Source organism: Xenopus laevis, chromosome 4L (genome assembly GCF_017654675.1).
Source record: "Xenopus laevis strain J_2021 chromosome 4L, Xenopus_laevis_v10.1, whole genome shotgun sequence".
Taxonomy (NCBI): domain Eukaryota; kingdom Metazoa; phylum Chordata; class Amphibia; order Anura; family Pipidae; genus Xenopus; species Xenopus laevis.
The window spans coordinates 58833142-58854816 of NC_054377.1; the positions used below are offsets into that span (position 1 = coordinate 58833142).

Sequence of the window (21675 nt, forward strand, 5' to 3'; positions counted from 1 at the left end):
TATAATCTCTGTAAAGTACTATGGAGTTTGCATTATTATATGTAATAATGCAATTGGCAAAAGCTATGGAAAAATTATGGAGTTGGGAGAGCCCAGACATAGATAAAAATAAAGGTATGTCTCCCTTTTAGTCTCTGACACTGTGGAAATCGGTTATAAAAAATTGTGTCTATGTAGCTGGGGCATAGATGCTCCATCGTTTGTATTTCTCTTTGGGATGAGGGACATCCTACATGATGGTTAGAGAAAGGTTGCCATGTTTAACAGCTCCACTTCAAATGGGCATCTGTGGGCTTGACAATATATCCTCCACCCCAAATAAAAATCGTTTCATGGGGAAAGTATTCTGTAATAATATGCACAGAAACCAATCACTCTCTTTGGACAGTACAAGGACAAGCAGAACAAGATGCTGCTTTAAAATGTAGGAATTAGATACCTATTGCCTTTTTTGTACTTGTATCTGAATGTACAGCATGTCACATGCAGAACATAGGTTGAGAGCTTAACCTCCAGGAAAATCTTTTGTATCTTTACACTGCCTACAATGTTCACACGGGGACATTGTATGAGAAAAACATTTTTAAGTGTTAGTGACCCCCATTTGAAAACTGGAAAGTCAGAAGAAAAAGGCAAATACTGGAACTTTAAAACTATAACAAATAAATAATAAAAACCAATGGAATAATTGCTTAGAATTGGCCATTCTATTACATACTAAAAGTTTACTTAAAGGTGAACCATCCCTTTAAGTACAAATCTTCTCCTTATCCAATATTGACAAAGTATGCAGTTGTGAGAGAGAAGCAGTGAATTTTCTCTGGGAAAATTGACCAGTTTATTTTCCCCCATACATTTACCCCATAAAAATATTACATATGAGGGATATTAGCATGGAGGAGGTGATGTAGATAAGATGCAAAATAGCTGCTATGTTTTTAGAATGGTAGTTGACCTGAGCTTGGATACATTTCTCTAGGTAAAAAGGCAAATATTCAATGGAGAAATTTCACCTGGCAAATAGATGCAATGTTCATCCGTGTGAAGAGAATGTACACCAAAAGTGAAGCTAACTCAGCTAAACTAGTCGTATTCTTCTTTCCGAAATGAGCGATATTGTGCCAATTTTTGTTGAGAATACTCCAGTAATAAATTTTGCCCCTTGAAAGGTTAGAAAAATGTTTAAAAAAAAAAAATCAGCTACACAACTCAAGTAAACCAGCACTTTATTGGTGGTAACACAATTAGGATGACTATATTCCAGAAAATAAGTAATGAGGTATTGTGTCTGGATTGGATTTGGACCATTGTAAGGTTTTAGACAAACATGTTTTTGTTTGCAAATATGAAGACTTTTAGAAGAGCAGATTATTTCTTCCATTCATTCTTCTCATAGTCCCACTGAGCAGAGAACCCCTGCACTGGATTGACTCTCATATCCAGCATTCTTTTAGCCTGCTTAGCCACCCAGTCTTCAGAAAAGGTATGAGGAACATCTCCATAAACTGCGTACAAAAAACAGAAATACAAATATTTTAATAAATGTTATTGCTGTAGCAAAACTTGTGTAAATCACACTTTGTACAAAAGAAAATAATTACACACAATGAAGAAATCTGTGTTATAAAACTACACTTATATGCTTTCATTTCTCCAAACTCTCTCCTTCCTGGGCAATTTCATGATGCATTAAATTTATCTGTATTAATTTGCCTGTACAAAATATTTATTTAGCTGAAAATTACAATTTCAAGGTCATCACCATACCTCTCTCTGTCTTAGTAATAGGACCTGAACAGAATTACAGTGGGTCCATTACAGTTAAGATAGAACCCAAACTTGTTCCCTGGAGGTCTGACTGTTTTCTTCAGGTCCTTCTAAAGATAGCACCCTAAGGCACACACATCCAATATCTGTGGATGTTACAAAATTCTCAGTTGCCTTACCGTACTTCCTCTGCCAAAGGACAACGAATGCAGTAAAACCAATGAAGAAGAGAGTGCCACCAAGAATGGTCTTCCATTCACTTGATCCCTGGTTCATTTCAGTATAGCTCTCATGGAATTTTATGCGGTATACTGAAAATAGAATACAAGATACACACATAAATACAGCTCTATAAGCTTTAAACAACAATTTAGCTAAAACAAATGATGTAGATATAGTGTCCAGTTTGGCTACAAACACACAGACAGCCAGATTGTTCTGAATTAACAAATTGTCTAGTGGGCATACTGATCACATTGCTATATTAAACCCAGGTCCAGGTATTTTCCACATACAAAAGTGGGAGTCAATCAACCCAGTTTACTGTATGTTTGGTTTATCAACTGATTTTGTTGTATAATATGCATTTTGTTTTGAATACACAGTCACCTAGAACAGATAAGAGCCATTTTGTGGAAACGTATCAAGACAAGGTTTGCATCAACCCAAAATCTGATGTAGGTACCCAAGAGGGTAAAATCTAATGCAAATGCCAGTCTACACAATTATAAACATTGAGGTGGAAGGGGGATGTGAGGAGTGCAGTGACATAAAGGAAGTGCAGAATGGAAAAGAAAAGTGACTGCTACGGCAGAGAGCTGAGACTATTTAATAAGTTACACAAATGGATGTATGGTATACGACCGGTTATCCAGAATGCTCGGGACCTGGGTTTTTCCGGATTAAGGATCTTTCCATAATTTGGATACTCCTACTTAAGATGGCCATAGATATTGAGATTTTTAAAAGATCAGATCCTGATCGTGAGACCAGGATCTGCTCAGAACGATCGTACGAATTTACCATCAACTAAAAAGACCGATTTGCCAGGAAAACAAAGGGGAGCTGCCTGCTTGGCCCTGCTAACATAGATAGATTGCACTGGGACCGACAAAGATTTTTTGACCTGGCCGATCAATTTCCTGACAGATGTTGGCCGAAAAATCGTAAGATGTACGATCGTTCGAATCCCACTAACCGCACAATAATTTCGAAGGATCGGTCGGACTTCGCTAAAATCTTGTAAACATTCAATAAACCCAATAGGTGCTTCCAATAAGGTTGGGACAAAGTACAAGGTACTGTTTTATTATTACAGAAAACAGGGAAATAATTTTGAAACATTTGAATTATTTGACTATAATGGAGTCTATGGGAGATGGCCTTTCTGTAATTCGGAGCTTTCTGGATAATAGGTTTGCGGATAATGGATCCCATACCTGTATTAATAATTTTAAAAAAAAAATGTGGGTTTCTTGTTAAAGGTACGTCTATTACATAGCAGCTAATGAAAAAATTACATATATGTTACAAAACTATATGGAGGCTTACGACAGAATATGGTTGCCTTGGTTAGCATATGAAAATGATCCCTTACTCTTCTCGGTATTACATTCATGAACCCTCTATTATTGATACCTCAAGAACAAGAAGATCTGTCAATATATTATAGTAATAATGTATATAGACATACAACATAGCAATAAACCCAACTGTATCTACTTTTTCATTTTTATTTTCTTTTTCTTTCCTTTTTATGGTTTGTTTTTCCTTTTTTTTTATATACATGCTTGTGTAAGCTTGTTTTATCAGTTTAAAAAAACAAATAAAACATTTCAGTGTTAACAAAATATGTCTATTACACTGGTTTTTATGTCTTTGTAACAAGCTCCCTTTAAATGCGTGCATATGTCCTTGATTAGGAGGCGCATTACTTACAATCCAGCTTCTCTTTGGAGCTCAGTGATGCCCATGCTCCCTTTTCCTTCTGCTTCAGAGCATTTTGTTCAGCAGAAAGAGTATCTACGAAAGCAATATCTGGCAGTGGCACATCACGGCGATCAATGTAGATAGGAAGGCTGTAAGTTTCTGGTTTTACAACACCAGCTTTAAAGAAAAAACACAAATGGCCTGATTATGAGCTAAATATATAAAGGCATATAACATATATTAGATGTACTTTCTGATTGATGGTATGCCATTAAAGTTAAGATGTGGCCAAAAAAAACAAATATTAAAACAATAAAAATAACTTCTGGTGCAAGAATCTCTGTAAAGCTTAAAGGGGTTGTTCATTTTTTTCAGTTCAGTTGTTTTTAGATTATTCCCCAGAAATAAAGACTTTTTTCAATTACTTTCCCATTATTTATTTTTAACTGTTTTTCCAAAATCTAAGATTAAAGTTGAATGTTCGTGTCTCTGGTGATTGAGTCTGGCAGCTCAGTAATTCAGGTGCAGACTCTGAACTGTTACAATTTTGCAACATTTAGTTGATACATTTCTCAGCAGCATCTCTGGAGTATTAGCAACTATTGTATCAGTTCTAACAGCTGCCTGTAATGAAACTCTGGGATTCTGCTCAGCAGGGACAAAAATAAGAAATGTATCAACTAAATGTATCAATTTAGAACAGTTTACAGGGTTGGTGACCCCCCCCCCCACCAAAGCTGCTGTAGAAGGTGAAAAATGACACTTTACACTTCAATATTAAAAAAACAGTCACACATAGAAAATCGAAAGTAATTGGAAAAAGTCGTTATTTCTGGTGATCTATCTGAAAACAACTAGTTGTTTGAAGGTGAACAACCCATTTAAGAATGGTGGGACTAAGCCCAAAACGTTGCCTGGTTGTCTGATCTAATACATTCAACGTTTGCAACAAAGAGGTGCTGCAGCAGTATTTTTTGTAGAATCTCTGCAAAGCACTGAATGTGTTGACTATATAAATAACAGATAATACAATGAATAAAAGCAGTTATGCCCTTGAGCACCCACTTGGAGCAGTAGTGGATTGCTACCCACTCACATTTTAGCCTACATTTGTTGGGTGCATGTGAGTTAAATCTGGTGCAATATTAAGTGTATTTTAGGTGGACTTGCAGTGAAGTCCAAATGCCAGACTATGTCCACCATGTTAACCCTTATGCTCAAACAAAACAAACTTTTCTGGAAGTGCAAGAACTATGCACACTGCAGTTTTTGTGTCAGTGAATTTGAGTGTATGGTATTCAGTACCTTACTAGACTAACATGCCCTGATCTTCCTCCATCTGGTAGCTTTCAGCAAGTGCCTGGAACCTACGTTTACCTAGAATATACTTTGAGTGCTACCTTCTTCCAAGAATCCATCAGGCCCAAAATAAAGGCAAGATAAGCACTAGGCTCACAATAACGTCTGTGTAGAAGATATGATAACTTATAATTTAATAGTATTCCCCCATATACAGTATACTGTTCGGGACCAGGCAAAGAAGGAGGGGGATGTTACAGGTGATGTGCAATCCTAACCACTAAGAGCCATAGAGAAAAATGGGAAATAAGTTGTGTCTCTCCCAAACCCTGATCTGTGAATGGGTAAAAGAAAAAAAAAAAAAAAGCGGACCTAACTTTGACCAAAGAAGTCCATATACAATTAATGCAGAGAGATTTTCTGCATCAAAACTGCAGAAGAGGCCAACTCAGAGTTTTGTCCTCCTGGTAAAGGGGATTTAGAGGAGCTGGCATACCAAAAAGTTCTTCAAAAAGAAAAATCCCATAATAAGAGATTTCGTGAAAATAAAGCTACGACCCATACAGTATGCAAGAAAATAGGTAAAATAGTGCTATATTCAAAACCTACTGTCACTGCAACTTCTGATAAATGCACTGTAATTTTATCATGAACACCTCTCATTAACAATGAACACCTAAAATACATTTATGTGTGAGCTACTTATATAAAGCCTCTCTGCACACCCGTTTTAAAATGACATTTGCCAGTTATTCCAGAAAATAAGACAAAAGTATACATTTAATGCACTTTGTGAAGTATAGTAGAAACCAGTATAAATCTAGTATAGCCTGTGCAACTGGTCATTACACAGGATCACTTATCTTACACGATTTTAATAGTTATGCACAAGATTACTGGACTTAAAACAGGGTTTTGCATTTGCTGCCTTTTGTAAGCAGTGCAGAAAAGTAAAGCTAAATTGCAATTACTTTTATAGATGCAAAATGAATATTATGAATTAAGTCAAACTAAACCACAAACTTGTATTCCAATTATAAAAATCAATTATTTACCATGTCCCTGCAGACATACTGATGTAGACAATGCTCTTTTCCCAACCAAGTTGAGTACCCGTGAAGACAGCATTCTGTAGAAAAAGATACTTTTTTAAGTAAACACAAATGTATGCAGTTACCCCAGTCACAAAGGGCTGATACCAATCACAAACATGTATCAATGTATCGGAATGGAATTAAAATCTAAAAGGTTTTTTTTTTTTTTTTTTATTTCTTGAAACAGGTTTCTAATTGAAAAAAAAACAGCAAATATTTTAGCTGCTGTTAAAAATCAAAAAGTGTAATAGCATGTTAAAGTCCTTCGCATGACCTATATGAAAGACAAAGTGACTTTGGCCACTGAAAAACTACAGCACAATATTTAAAGCATTTAAGACTTTGGCCACTTGTCAGAATACCACTGTCAGCTGTCCTAAATAGAAAACAGTAGCGAGCACCTACACTGGTGGTTTTCAGCCCAAAAATTATCCAGCAAAATATTTTTGACCTGAAAAGCATCAGTGCTGTCAAGTCAATGTGAGAGATGCAGAAGGTGATTTCAAAAATGAATGCTTTTGAAGCCAAGAATCCTGGGAAGCCACCTAGCCCTGTTTAAAGTAGAAAACAGACCCCCAAATCGATACATATCTGGAGGCGCATCTAGCTCTCGCGCCGCCATTTGGACAGTCAAATTAGTAGTAGAAATGTCGTAAGTAAAAAATAAAAAAAAAGTAATATAATTATCCAGAGTATAATTTAGATAGTAGGAATACTGTAAATACTACTTCCACAATGTCCGCTGAGCAAATCTAGATTAATACATGAGATTTGTATTTGCTTCATTCATTTGTAAGTATTCATTACATCATATTGACATTGGTTACACTGGGAAGAGATTAGATTTCTCATTAAGGAGTAGAAGCCGCCATTATGGCTCAGATATGGATAGAACATCCAAAGACTAAAGAAGCTGTAAATTGTTCCAGATTGTTGGGTTTTTCCAAACAAAACTGATTTTTTTTTAAGTGATAAAATAATGGTTTAATCCTGTATATAGAGCAGATTTAATGTGAAATAAAAAGAAGAGCGCAGCTCAAATGGATCATGAAGACTTTACATTTGTATTTCAACCTCAGTTATAAAGTAAGATCGTTTAAATTTGTTATTCCCATTCTCCTTATTCAGCTGACAATGACCCGTGCTGGAACATGTCAATGTCAAACATGCTGCTGGGCCTCTGTCCCCCCCATAAGTGATTACAATACATGTCCAGGGTAGTAAGGATTAGAATTATGACAAGTTAATCTTCCCAGACACAGTGAACTCTAATCAACCACCCCGGGGCCAGAGCAGACATTACCTTCCTCGAGCAGTCACTTTCAACAAGGAAGAGCAGAGAGGACACCGGAACCCAGCGAGCAGAGCACAGGATGTAAAATGGTACTCCGCCCACTGCCGCAATGCATCACGGGGGCGGCTAGGAACATCCAATGAAAATCACCCCCTCCTACGGTGTCGGCAGAAAGAGAGATAGCGTCCTAAAACCTTTGCCCTAACAAAGATGGCTGCGTTTGCATCACCCCGCCCCGTCACATGACCTAAAGTCGCAGATTCAGCCTTGACATATATGTAGCAGCTGGGGTGGCCTCTCTTACTTGTAGGATGGTTCAGGACCCGGCGTCTCGCTTTGCGGCTGCGTGCTAACACGAAGTGATCCACGGTGAGAAGACTGTATAGGCCGGCATATCAATTACCGGAAGAAATCGGCGAAAACAACGAGGGAGAGGAGCAGAGGCAGTATGAAGGCATAGTAACCGCAGTGTGGCACTGCTCTTTATAGACAACCATTGGGCTGTGATATTTGGGCCTGCTCTGCCATTCATCGCTGGACTCTCAATCACTAATACGGGGTATGGGGATATCCCATTATTCGCACGATTCTCTGTTACTGTACATATTCTATATTACAACAAGATCCTGGCAGATCACACGAGCTCATGTTCCTTAAGAAAAACATTCTCCCCGGGCTCTCTGCAGTTGTTGTGCAACTACTACTCCCTTATTCTAGTGAAACTACAACTCCCTTATTCTAGTGCAACTACAACTCCCTTATTCTAGTGCAACTACTACTCCCTTATTCTAGTGCAACTACAACTCCCTTATTCTAGTGCAACTACAACTCCCTTATTCTAGTGCAACTTCAACTCCCTTATTCTAGTGCAACTACAACTCCCTTATTCTAGTGCAACTACTACTCCCTTATTCTAGTGCAACTACTACTCCCTTATTCTGGTGCAACTACAACTCCCTTATTCTAGTGCAACTTCAACTCCCTTATTCTAGTGCAACTACAACTCCCTTATTCTAGTGCAACTACTACTCCCTTATTCTAGTGCAACTACTACTCCCTTATTCTAGTGCAACTACAACTCCCTTATTCTAGTGCAACTACTACTCCGTTATTCTAGTGCAACTACAACTCCCTTATTCTAGGGCAACTACAACTCCCTTATTCTAGTGCAACTACAACTCCCTTATTCTAGTGAAACTACAACTCCCTTATTCTAGTGCAACTACAACTCCCTTATTCTAGTGCAACTACAACTCCCTTATTCTAGTGCAACTACAACTCCCTTATTCTAGTGCAACTACAACTCCCTTATTCTAGTGCAACTACAACTCCCTTATTCTAGTGCAACTTCAACTCCCTTATTCTAGTGCAACTACAACTCCCTTATTCTAGTGCAACTACTACTCCCTTATTCTAGTGCAACTACAACTCCCTTATTCTAGTGCAACTACAACTCCCTTATTCTAGTGCAACTACAACTCCCTTATTCTAGTGCAACTACAACTCCCTTATTCTAGTGCAACTACAACTCCCTTATTCTAGTGCAACTACAACTCCCTTATTCTAGTGCAACTACTACTCCCTTATTCTAGTGCAACTACTACTCCCTTATTCTAGTGCAACTACTACTCCCTTATTCTAGTGCAACTACAACTCCCTTATTCTAGTGCAACTACAACTCCCTTATTCTAGTGCAACTACTACTCCCTTATTCTAGTGCAACTACAATTCCCTTATTCTAGTGCAACTACAACTCCCTTATTCTAGTGCAACTACAACTCTCTTATTCTAGTACAACTCCCTTATTCTAGTGCAACTACAACTCCCTTATTCTAGTGCGGGGCGTTGGAGACTCTGCAGAAGAAACAGACGTTGATTACACTACTGTAATAATGATTTCTTTGTCGTCACCCCCACTGTCCATCTGACTTTATCATTTGCCTGTAATATTCCGGTCTCCCTCTATATCAACATATAACACTTTATTTGTGGCTTGTTTCTGTAGTCTTGGCCTGTAGCACCCATTTCCGAGACCTCCACGTTATTACATCTAAACTGATCATAAATACATTATGTTCTCTACCATCCACATTTAGGGTTGCCACCTTTTCTGGGTAAAAAAGCCAGCCTTCCTATATATTTATCATTTTTCCCTATTCATAACATTGGGACCAACCATAAGTTTTACTGGCCAGGCCTGTAAAATACCAGCCAGGTGGCAACCCTATCCACATTAGTCACAATATAACGGGTAACTTGCAATTGTTTTGTGTATGTTAGCATCTAGTTAGTTTTCTATGCAGACTGTATAGAAAATGGAAGAGAGATGCTGTGTGGATGGGTCAGTAAGTCCAAAATGCTGGTTTCACATTAAATTCTTTGTGGAGCTCAATTTGTTGTCTCTGCTGGCCTCAAAACTTGTGTGCCCACACACCTTAAGCTGGCCATAGACACAAAGATCCGATCGTACAAATCATCGTACGATCAGACTTCCCCATCTCCCAACCTTCCACTAACCATTCAGATCAAATAAAGTACAAAAGAACAGATCAACCGATGTTCTACCTCTGACAGCAATCGTACGAAAGTTATGTCTGACAAAAACTAGTGACAGTCTCCCACTGAAAATCATACGATCAGCAATACATGCAGAGATATTACCCGCAGCTGACAGAAATCTTTTAACCTGTCCAATCGACCAAACGACCGATCTCCGCCGGACAAAAAATGTCGGGACTCTCCACACACAGTCCGAAAATCGTATGAATCCTCGATTCGTATGATCAGATCTTTACGTCTATGGCCATCTTTAGAGGGAACACATTATCACTGCAATATAATATAAAACATCAACATATATACTAAGAGAATCTACATTTACCCCCTCCTGCGTCTTATGGTACAGGGCTACATGTTGCTTTTTATGGTCTCCAGATTATCTGAGCCCTATGCTTCAATGCTTCATGCCTGATGCCTGCCCAAGATATAATATTCTTAGTCTCTTTTAAGTAGGGATGCACCGAATCCAGGATTTGGTTCAAGATTTGTCCAGGATTCAGACTTTTTCAGCAGGATTCGGCTTAATCCTTATGCCCGGGCAAACTGAATCCTAATTTGCATTTGCAAATTAGGAATGGGGAGGGAAATCGCGTGACTTTTTGTAACAAAACAAGGAAGTAAAAAATGTTATCCCCTTCCCACCCCTAACTTGCATTTGCATCAGTTCGGGATTCATCCTTTTTCAGCAGAATTCATCCGAATCCTTATGTCAGGCCGAACTGAATCCTAATTTGCATTTGCAAATTAGGGGTTGGAAGGGAAAATCACGTGACTCTTTGTAACAAAACAAGGAAGTAAATAATGTTTTCCTCTTCCCACCCTTTGGTATTCGGCTGAATCTTTCGCGAAGGATTCGGCCGAATGCAAAATAGTCGATTCAGTGCATCCCTACTCTTCAGTATGTGCTTACTCGTGTACATCAAAAATGCTAAAAATATGTATGGATGCAGCAATGTGCTTTGTTTTTTGCTATTTAACATGTCTTGCATTGTGTCTGAGGTAAGTGTTCAATAATGTTTTCAGTTTTGAGCATATATTGCAGCCTATTTCTGAACTTAAAAAAAATGCAACAAACGTCACCCACAGCTACAAAAGCCCATGAGTAACAATCCCTTAAGAATCTGGGATTGTTACCATGTCTCTGTGAAGCTTAAAACCCTTTAGCTCTGAGTGCCAGCAACAGATGCTGTCACCTTATTGTGATAATAAATGACATTAAATGTTTTTTCTACTTTTTTATTAATGACTGTGCCTTAGAAATTAAGGAAATGTAAATTTACTGTTTTTTCCCCTTTAGAAAATGCCAGCATTTAAGTTAACAACACAAGCTTTCTGCAAAATGATGCTTCATAGTGCAAAGTATCCATACTGTAATGTAAATGGCATTTTGGTGGCTCAGAAGCAAAAGCGTAAAGATGGTCATCAGCAAGTCCTGTTTGTGGACTGTATCCCTCTCTTTCATGGTACTGTTGCGTTGGCACCTGTACTGGAAGTTGCATTAACACTGGTAAGTAATTAATTCCTTATGTTTCTAACATCATTGTGGCTTTCCAATTTTGTACTTTTTGACATAACTATTGTATAAGATTTAAGAACATAAAAATGATCAATAACTGAACAAAACTGAGCACCTGGCATGCTTGCCATACTGCAACATTGCACTGCATGAACAGCACCACCTTCCTTGGACTACTCCCATTCCAAAAGGCAGACCACGTGTTCCTGTGGAATAGACGTTTTGTAAGCGTTGGTCCAGCCTGGTGAGTGGGACTCCCAAGTGAACTACTTTTTATCAGGAGTGATGATCTGGGGTTGTTGCGTACTGGAAAAAACATCTAGTGGAAAATCTACTAGAAGGTAGAGACTCTTCCTAGGAGAGTTCTAAGAGCAAATGTAGGACCAATTTCTGTGTGTGGAATTTGCTGCATGAGTGTGCAAGCTAGAGAGCCCATTGGGCTGTTCTACTAACATTTTTTGTTGTGATTTGGGAACACCATGGGAAGAAAAAAATCTAGAATTGCAATTTTTTAAAATTTGCGTTATACATACTCGAATATTCAAGATTTCGCTATTTAAAAAGTCTCAATTATATGAAAACAATGTGTCTGGCAAACTGTAGACCTCAATAGGAGGGTTACATCAAACATCCAAGCTATTTTATAATTCAAGTTTTTTTTAAAGGGGTTGAAAAAAAAAGTGTTGGAAGGTGAACAACTTCTTTAAAGGGGTGGTTCATCTTTAAATTAACTTTTAGTAGGTTATAGAATGACCAATTCTAAGCAACTTTTCAATTGGTTTTCGATATTTTTTATAGTTTTATAATTCTGACTCTTTGCAGCTTTCAAATGGGTGGCGCTGACCCATTCTAAGAACAAATGCTCTGTTAGGCTACAAAAGTTTTGTTATTGCTACTTGTTATTCCTCATCTTTCTATTCAGGCCTCTCCTATTCATATTCGAGTCTTATTAAAATCAATGCATGGTTGCTAGAATATTTTGGACCCTAGCAACCAGATTGCTTAAACTGCAGACTTGAGAGCTGCTGAATAAAAAGTTAAATAACGTAAAAAACACAAATAATGATGAAAACCAATTAAAAATAATGAAAACCAATTAAAAATTGTTTCAGAATACCCTCTACATCACACTAAAAGTTCTCAAAGGGGAACAACCCCTTAAAGTCAATACAGTAGAACCCCCATTTTACATTTTTTAAAGGGACCAGTAAAAATAGTGAAAAATCCAGGAAAATGTAAAATCAGGGAAATGTATTATGCATGATATATAGGTGGGACCACAAAGCAACAATGTAAAATGAGGGGAAACTTAAAATCAGTGGATGGTTCTACTGTATTTAAAACTGAATGGAACAATGTTTTTTTTTCACAACTTAATACAATCCAAGTATTTTTGTAAGTTTTCAGTGTTTGAGTTTTAAAAAGCTAGATTTTGAAATTCCCTATATAGTTTATTCAAAAATTATTTCCTCCACAATTGAGTTTTGGCAAACAAAACCTAAAATTATTAAAAACAAGTAACTCTGCATCCCATGTTGGGATTAAAGCCAGCCCTGGACCAAACGTTGTATAAGAACTCATCATTTATACTATATCATGGAGACATACACATTGCTTATGTTAAAAAATGTACTGATAATTATATCCGTGTATAAAAACTACTACTAATACAAACCTGTTGACTATATGTGAAACAAATGCAGATAATCTTAAGGTTATTGTATTGCATTCTAGATAGATACCTGGTGCAAAGAGAATGACTATGTAATTGCTGGATATTACCAAGCAAACGAACGTCTAAAAGACACCAGGTCAGTTTTGTTTTTACAGTCTTGGCATTCCTGTTTGTGTTTTTTTACATTTGGATTTTGTTTTTATGGAGGATTAGATGCTACTGTTTTTTTATCTGACCAAATTACCTACTCAAATGAGTATCATTCTCTCTTGCTTGTATTCCAGTGTTGTTTCCCTTCAACTGACCAGACTTTTTTTCCTACACTATTAACTATATGTTACCTCTTTGTTTTCATAGTCCAAACCAAGTGGCTGAGAGAATAGCATCACGGATAGCAGAAGGCTTTAATGATGCTGCTCTAATAATGGTACTAATATTTCTTATGCATATCATAACATTAGAACATCAGAAAATGAGAAACAAGAGCGTTCAGAGTACAAAGTATCTCAGTTTTCTTTTGTTTCTGTTGTATTGTTTCTTCTAAAGCACTCATTCCATTCAGAGAGAAATGAATTAATAAGCCAGCCAAGCTCTCTATTGTACAGAACAGGAGAATATGCTGGCACTTTATACATTCGTGTTAACAACAACACAAAAGTATTTTAAAAACTGTTAGCCAGGGTATTTTTTTGGGCAACATGCTCATTAAAATTATAAAATATTTGTGTAATTCTGGCAATTACGGATACAACACTCAGAGAAAATTAATTACAGTTAGGAACTAGAGCAGTTTATACAGAAATTAGTAACATGTTTGCAACACAGAAGCAACAAAGGTAATTTTTGATAGTTGTAAGCAATGTATAGAAGATCAATGTTCTTTGTTCTCTCTGACAGGTGGACAACACTAAGTTCTCCATGGAATGTGTAAGCCCTTCCTTTCATGTGTATGAGCACCATGATAACAGGTGGAAAAGCAAAGATCTGCATGAGTGAGTTTTTGCCAGCATGTTTACTGATTATTAATAGATTTGTAGAAAGTTTTATCCATAAATATTTCCAACATGAATTTGTGTAATCTAAAGTTGGGTTTGTTTTCCATCTTGAATTAATTTTTAAAATATTTTTTTGACTCCAGGGATTTATTTGAAGACTGGCCAGAAGCTCAGAAAATTACGGCATCCCTCTTAGACAGCAGGTCTTATGAGTCTCTTGTGGATTTTGATAGTCATCTTGATGATCTTCGGAATGATTGGGCCAACCCAGATATCAACAAGTCCATCCTTCATCTATGCTAAGATTATAGAGATCTCTGGTGTGGTCCATGCTATGCAAGATGACATCTGAATGTAGAATCTGTTGTTAAGCAACATCTCTACTTAGGCAATGGTAGTTGACAGTATGGAATATATGGAAGAAAGTTCTTGTGGTGTTGGTATCCTTACTAAAAAGCCAAGACCGTTATCTTCATGCCATAGAGAATAATGAACTGGCAAGCAGAGTCTGAAAATGTTTGCCCTTTCCCTGGAGGTTTGTGTGCCGTTTTCTATAAACCGAAGTGGAGCATTTCTTATTCTCTCTTCAATATTCTCAAACCACATCAAACGAATTGGATTTAACGGATTTAACACAGACTTTAATATGTTTGGTTCTAATTTATAACTGTATTAAAATGGAGGTTTAAAGAATGCATATTTTAAGAAACTGGCTATACTAAGACGGCAATGCCCTAAATCGTGTAACAAAGCTTTCTATTTGTAGCTACATACAGCGTAAAGATTACCTTGATTGTTGTGGAATTTGCACCAGATGATTAGATCCCGTACCAATGTGTTTTTTTTTTTTTTTTTTTTAATTTACGTAAATTTCTGAATAGCTTAACTAATTTAACAAGATTTCAGAGATCCCGGTTGTCAAAGGATTTTGTTTCCCATCCGTATACAGTAAGATCCCTCAATATTTGGATGGACAACTTTTTTTTTTTTTTTACTAATATAGATTTTGCCACTCCTAAAATTGTAGCAATTTTCGGATGGGTTCTTTCTGTTTTTGCAGCTTAAGGATGGCTTGTTTCATCTGCATGGAGAGCTCCTTTGACCGCATGTTGTCTGTTCACAGCAAAATCTTCCACATACAAGCACCCCCCCCCCCCACAAATCAACTCCAGGGCTTTTATCTGCTTCATTGATAATGACATAACGAAGGAATTGCCCACACCTGCCCATGAAATAGCCTTTGAGTCAATTGTCCAATCTCTTTTGAGCCCATGAAATGAATTTATTGTGTTAAAAAGAAAAAAAAAAAAAAAAAAAGATTTAGTGCCATTTTTATGCAATCTTTTTGTTCAACCCACTGAATTAAAGCTGAAAGTCTGCAGTTCAACTGCATCTGAGTTGTTTCATTTAAAATTCATTGTGGTAATGTACAGAACCAAAATTAGAACAAAAAGTTGTCTGTCCAAATATTTAATGACCCAACTGTATATGCATTAGTCTTAGTGTTTTTCTCAGCTGTTTGCCTATAGATCACTTGGCTGACAATTATGGTTTTTTAATGTTATTAATTATGTTACAAAATTCACACAAACCCACCCCAGTTCACCTTTTTTCTTTTTTTTTTGATAAGACTTTTTCAATAATCACGGTGATTTATGTTTCCTTGCTCTGCATCTCTCCTTATTTAATTTTGTTTTGATTATTTGTATCTCCAAATAATTTAAAGTCTAAAATAAAATTCACTTGAAGTAGATGTTGTTTTTTTTTCATGGTAAATAAATGGTATATGGGGGGAAATAGACAGGTAGGCTTGGTGCCTGGCTTTCAAGTATGAATAAAGTCATTTGAGCTCCCTCCATGAAGGTTGTCATGTTGGGTTTCTTAATTATTTCTACAGTGTATTCTTTTTGAGACACCGTCGTCACCTTGTCACTGCAGAAAACAGTGTTGTTGTTATTCTTGTTCTTCGATGTTCCCCCTTTAGATTTCATCATAATCAATGAAATCTCTGCTTGACGACAAATGTCCCCTACCTTTAAGGGACAGTTAGTATTTTAATTAAATAAAACTAAAGTCCCTGTGTTCAATGTATAATGAAGCAGTAGAATTCATTCTAAATGCATCCGCTTAAACGTGATTGTAGGACTGACCAGACCAGGGGGTGACTGATGTAGTTGGCCAGATTAACCAGGCAGGCAGAGGGAGAGAGCACACCAAGCAGTTGTGGGAGCACAAGGAAAGAAGAAAACTTTACTACTGGCATTCTGCTTGTGCAAATTTAGGTAAATCCTTCAATCTTAACCATTGATTTTTACTGATATATCTGATTTAATCCTGCGATTATTGGGGTGCTAAATGGCCATTTCTATAGTAATTGGCACAGCCATACTGTCAACCCCACTATTTTCCTGGGAGTTACCCAATTTTGCCCTCCCCTGGTCCCCTCACGTCACTAATAGGAATTCCCTCCATTTTCTGCAGGTGAAATTGATGTCCAAACTAAATGTGCATGCATTGTCACTTGTGGGTCTCAAAATTTTGAGCATTGTGTTTTTCCCAGTTTGTTCTACTTTTAAGCTGACAGCTCTGCACAGCTGTGGTTAATATACAGATTATCCCTTTTCTGTAGTAATTATACTGGCACATCTGGGTTATGTTTTATTTAAAGGGCTGCGGTATTTAGGGGTGTGGTCAAAAAGTGGGCATGGCAGGATAATGGGGGTCCACCTGTTGGATCTTTACCCACAGTCCACCAAGGCCTTAAAACAATAGTTAATATAAATGAATAAATAATAGTGAATTGAAAAAGGGCACAAGAATAATATCACAAGAGGATATTGGTGATAAGTGGGATCCTTATGCATGGAAAATACAGGCATGTAATCAGTGTATCACTTATAAAATAATGTTGGGAAACTGTATAATTGAAGGGGGTTTTCATTAGGGATGCACCGGATCCAAGATTCGGTTCGGGATTCGGCCAGGATTCGGCCTTTTTCACAAGGATTTTGATTCGGCCGAATCCTTCTGTCTGGCCGAACCAAATCCTAATTTGCATATGCAAATTAAGGGTGGGGAGGGAAATTGAGTGACTTTTTGTCACAAAACAAGGAAGTAAAAGAGGTTTTCCCGTTCTTACCCCTAAATTGCATATGCAAATTCAGATTCGGTTCGGTATTTGGCCGAATCTTTCACGAAGGATTTGGGGGTTCCGCCGAATCCAAAATAGGGGATTCGGTGCATCCCTAGTTTGTATCTTTAAATTAACTTTTAGGGGGAGATTTACTAAGGTTCGAGTGAATTTTCGAAGTACAAAAAGTTAGAATTTTGATGTAAATTTTTGGATACTTAGTGGCACATTTACTAATGGTCGAATATCGAGGGTTAATTAACCCTCGATATTCGACCATCGTAGTTAAATCCTTCGACTTCGGATATCGAAGTCAAAGGATTTACCGCAATTCGTTTGATCGAACGATCAAAGGAAAAATCATTCGATCGAACGATTAAATCCTTCGAATCGAACGATTCAAAGGATTTTAATCCATCGATCGAACTATTTCCCTTCAATCAGAAATTGCTAGGAAAGCCAATGGGGACCTTCCCCATAGGCTAACATTGGTGCTCGTTACGTTTTAGGTGGCCAAGTAGGTGGTCGAAGTTTTTTTAAAAGAGACAGTACTTCGACTATCGAATGGTCGAATAGTCGAACGATTTTTAGTTTGTTCGATTCAAAGGTTGAAGTAGCCAAAAAAATACTTCGAAATTCGAAGTATTTTTTATTCTTATCCTTCACTCAAGCTTAGTAAATGTGCCCCTTAGACCATCGAATTGGATACTACGACTTCAAATTTACTTTGACTTCGATTCGAAGTAAATATCGTTCGATTATTCGACAATTCGATAATCGAAATACTGTCTCTTTAAAAAAACTTAGACTTCAATACTTCGCCAAATTAAACCTGCTGAATATGTTAGCCTATGGGGACCTTCTACAAGGCTTAAAGGCTTTACACATGGAATAAAAATCGTCGATCGTACCCTAAAATCGTTCGAATCGTTCAATCAAACGATTTTTATTAGATCGTACGATTGCTAAATTCGGTGAAAAAACGTCGAAGTTTTTCAATTCGATGGTTGAATTTCGAAGTTTTTTGTACTTCGAAATTCGACCCTTGATAAATCTGCCCCTTAGTATGATGTATAGATTGATATTCTTAATTTTTAATTAATTGTGGTTTTTGAGTTATTTAGCTTTTTATTCAGCAGCTCTTTGCAATTTCAGCAATCTGGTTGCTAGGGTCCAAATTACCCTAGCAGCATGCATTGATATGAATGAGAGACTGGAATATGAAGAGGAGAGAGAGACTGAATAGAAAGAGGAGTAATAAAAAGTAGCAATAAAAATACATTTTTAGCCTTACAGAACATTTATTTTTAAGATGGGGTGACAGTCCACTTGAAATCTGAAACAAGTCAGAAGAAAAAGGCAAACAACTCAAAAACTTTAAAAAAATAAATAATGAAGACCAATTGAAAAGTTGTTTAGGCCTTTCTATAACATACGAAAAGTTTACGTAAAGGTGAACAACCCCTTTTATGGAAATATAATAAAATAGACAGTGGTGTAACTTCGGATGCCAGGGCCCCTCTGCAAAAAAATTTTTCAGGGCCCCCTCTGCACATAATAGTGGGAGAATGTCATGTATAATATCCCCAGAACTCATAGAAGGCTGGTACAGTGGCAATTCCATGTATAAATACCCCCATAACTCACAGAACGTTGAAACAGTAACTATTTTGTGTATAAATACCCCCATAACTCACAGAATGGTGAAACAGTAACTATTTTGTGTATAAATACCCCAGAACTCACAGCTGGGTGGAACACTAACTATTTCATGTATAAATACCCCCATAACTCACAGAACGGTGAAACAGTAACTATTTTGTGTATAAATACCCCAGAACTCACAGCAGGGTGGAACACTAACTATTTCATGTATAAATACCCAGATAACTCACAGCAGGGTGCCCAAACAACTCAGAAGTACAAATAATAAAAACTGCAGTTCAATTCTTACTAGTAACTGCACAGTGGGAGTTCAGGGGAAGACAAGGGTCTGCATGCCATGAGTAGCCAAGGTCACCAATGAGCTGATCCACCAGACGTCCCATTCTCTCTGCTTGTACTGGGGCAGTGCCTGCACTTTCTATTGGCCTGTGCTAATTACCGAGTAGTTCCTCTTCGCTGTTCAGTGCAGGTATCGCCAGGCCATCTCCTCTTCATGTTCTTTTCAGGCTCAGGCAGTTCCTCAGACCGCCTCAGTTTCTGGGTGCCTGAGCGATCCGCCACTGTTGGAGCCCCACGAATAGAGGCTTTGGAACTCCTCCAACGACGCGTCTAGTGTCATTGCCTTGCCTGCTCTCTCAGTCACAGCGATGCGCGCCTCAGTCACAGCATGGAGGTGGGGCTTCCAACATTTAATTTTTAACCCTGGCTGTGTTCACCCCTCGCCACTCAGCTGCTGCTTCTGTAGCTAAATTTAAACACAGCAGCCGAGTGCACCTGAAATCCGGGAGGGAAAGAAGCATAGCACCATCCCCATACTACTGAGGAAGCAGGCCCCCTCCGGACCACCTGTACTCCCGGCCCCCCGCGGTTGCGGGGTCTTCTTCCTCTGTAGTTACGCCACTGGATAAAACATGGCCTATTATTTTATTTTAAACAAGTACTGGAGTTAATCAGACACCCCATGGAATGAGCACATTTTCCTTAAAGGAGAAGGAAACCCCCTGGGCGAAAAAAATCCCTCCCCCCTCCTGTGTTGCCCCCCTCCCCCCCCTAACTTGTTACTCACCTCTCTGCACAGGTCCAGTCCACGGGCGCCATCTTCTCCCAATCGGTCTTCTTCCTGCTTTGACTGGCGTTTTTGGCGCATGCGCAGTAGGAGCATTTCACCGGTACGGATCTACTGCGCATGCTCCAAAAGTCACAAAGTTTTCAGATTTCACTTTGTGACTTTTGGCGCATGCGTAGTAAATCCGTACCGGTAAATTGCTCCTACTGCGCATGCGCCAAAAACGACGGTCAAAGCAGGAAGAAGACCGCTTGGGAGAAGATGGCGCCTGTGAACTCTGTGGACTGGACCTGCGCAGAGTAACAAGTTAGGAGCATTTGCCTGGGGGGACAGGTAGGCCAGGGGGGAGGAGGGGCAACACAGGGGAGGGGGGAGGGTTTTTGCGCCCAGGGAATTTCCTTCTCCTTTAATGGAGAGAACTTCATTCTTCCTGGTGTTCTCACTGTCAAAGGAGCAGTGTCTGATGCCAGGAAGGCAACACTAAGAGGTTATTTCACGAGCCCAGTAAAGAGAATGATTGATCAATAAAGTTTATAAGTAATGCAACAAAACAATTGTTCATAACTTGCCATAGCATAGTAAATGGACTGAAGCTAAGTTTATCCTCTACCTTTCCTATTATCCACTGGCTGCAATTAGTCCAGCCACTTAAATGTTATTGATCAACTGCTGTCATTTTTGTATACATTTTGCATAATGCTTCATTCATTTGGCACTGTATGAATAATGCATACAAGATTGTTTTCATTCATCGATAAAGAAAATCTAATATTTAATCAATGCAGAAATATTTCTATTTTTGAACTGAATGTTTGGGATTTGCTCAAACAGCAACAAAAGTGTCACCCTTTTTATTCATTTCGTTCCTGTTGACTTTTGCACTTTCTATTTTCATAGCCTACAAGGGAGTACAAAGGCCAAATTGCTTAAAGTATGAATAATGTGAGTCACAGGGACATTTGTAATTTACCCAGTGGATCATCTAATATGATAGATGACTTTATCAAAACAATATTCTCAGTACTAAAACCAAACACCCACCACGTGAGAGTATGCCAGTATGGTTGAATTAATAATAATTAATTCAACATAGAATACTGCTACATAGCACAGGTACACTTTTTAAAATAAGTTTCCTCCTCTACTTCCTTCCTCTAAAGTCAATGAGAGACACAGGACATTATGATTTCTGCTCCTTTTATAGCAGTTCAGAAGCTTACTATTGTCTGTGGGTATTAGTGGGAAGAGTTAAAAGATGTTCAGCACCTATTAGAGAGTTTTTTGTATTTGCTTCAGGTGCAGATTCGCCAGCATCAGCTTCGCACCCCTCGGATCCCTTCGCCAGGTGCAAATGCGCTACGAATATGCTAATTCACTAAGTGAAGTTTCGTCCCGGGTGTTGAACGCTGGCAACTTTTCCGTAGCGTTAGTTCAGCTGTGCGAACATTTCATAGCGAAGATGAGCTAGCGTTCATTTGTGCCTACTGGAAATTCGTTATTGATCTTGCGCTTAGGTCAATTTGCATATGGCGGGAAATTTAAAGTTGTATGGACGTCTTTATCATAAATGCTTGAAGTTACCACTTTTTATTACAAATGTCCAGGGAACATATATAATGCCCTACACATGAGCCCACTGTAAAATTAATGTTCCATATGTTATAAAATGTGTGGAGAAAACCGGTT

The 21675-nt window shown here is 38.0% G+C and overlaps 2 protein-coding genes across 2 annotated transcripts; one reads left to right on the plus strand and one right to left on the minus strand.

Moving 5' to 3' along the window:
- Positions 1-1212: 1212 nt before the first annotated feature.
- On the minus strand, positions 1213-7448 carry MGC85216 (protein). Its single transcript, NM_001093715.2, has 5 exons — positions 7393-7448; positions 6051-6124; positions 3706-3873; positions 1947-2078; positions 1213-1505 (listed from the first exon to the last, which is right to left on the minus strand). Exons 2-5 carry the CDS (start codon positions 6121-6123, stop codon positions 1369-1371), a joined length of 510 nt encoding a protein of 169 aa, NP_001087184.1. The 5' UTR covers position 6124; positions 7393-7448; the 3' UTR covers positions 1213-1368.
- A 214-nt stretch (positions 7449-7662) lies between these two features.
- emc8.L (ER membrane protein complex subunit 8 L homeolog) lies at positions 7663-15879 on the plus strand. Its single transcript, XM_018257969.2, has 6 exons — positions 7663-7942; positions 11240-11449; positions 13193-13269; positions 13491-13560; positions 14031-14125; positions 14272-15879. The coding sequence occupies exons 2-6, from the start codon at positions 11243-11245 to the stop codon at positions 14429-14431; spliced, it is 609 nt and encodes a 202-aa protein (XP_018113458.1). The 5' UTR covers positions 7663-7942; positions 11240-11242; the 3' UTR covers positions 14432-15879.
- The last annotated feature ends 5796 nt before the right edge of the window (positions 15880-21675 follow it).

Excerpts from the sequence above, each read along its gene's own strand:
- MGC85216 (NM_001093715.2), bottom strand. The coding sequence starts at position 6,123 with ATGCTGTCTTCACGGGTACTCAACTTGGTTGGGAAAAGAGCATTGTCT. Across the intron at positions 2,079-3,705 it reads CTCCAAAGAGAAGCTGGATT|TATACCGCATAAAATTCCAT; the intron begins GTAAGTAATGCG and ends TTCTATTTTCAG. Across the intron at positions 1,506-1,946 it reads CCTTTGGCAGAGGAAGTACG|TTTATGGAGATGTTCCTCAT; the intron begins GTAAGGCAACTG and ends TTTTGTACGCAG.
- emc8.L (XM_018257969.2), top strand. The coding sequence starts at position 11,243 with ATGCCAGCATTTAAGTTAACAACACAAGCTTTCTGCAAAATGATGCTT. Across the intron at positions 13,270-13,490 it reads GAACGTCTAAAAGACACCAG|TCCAAACCAAGTGGCTGAGA; the intron begins GTCAGTTTTGTT and ends TTGTTTTCATAG. Across the intron at positions 14,126-14,271 it reads AAAAGCAAAGATCTGCATGA|GGATTTATTTGAAGACTGGC; the intron begins GTGAGTTTTTGC and ends TTTTGACTCCAG.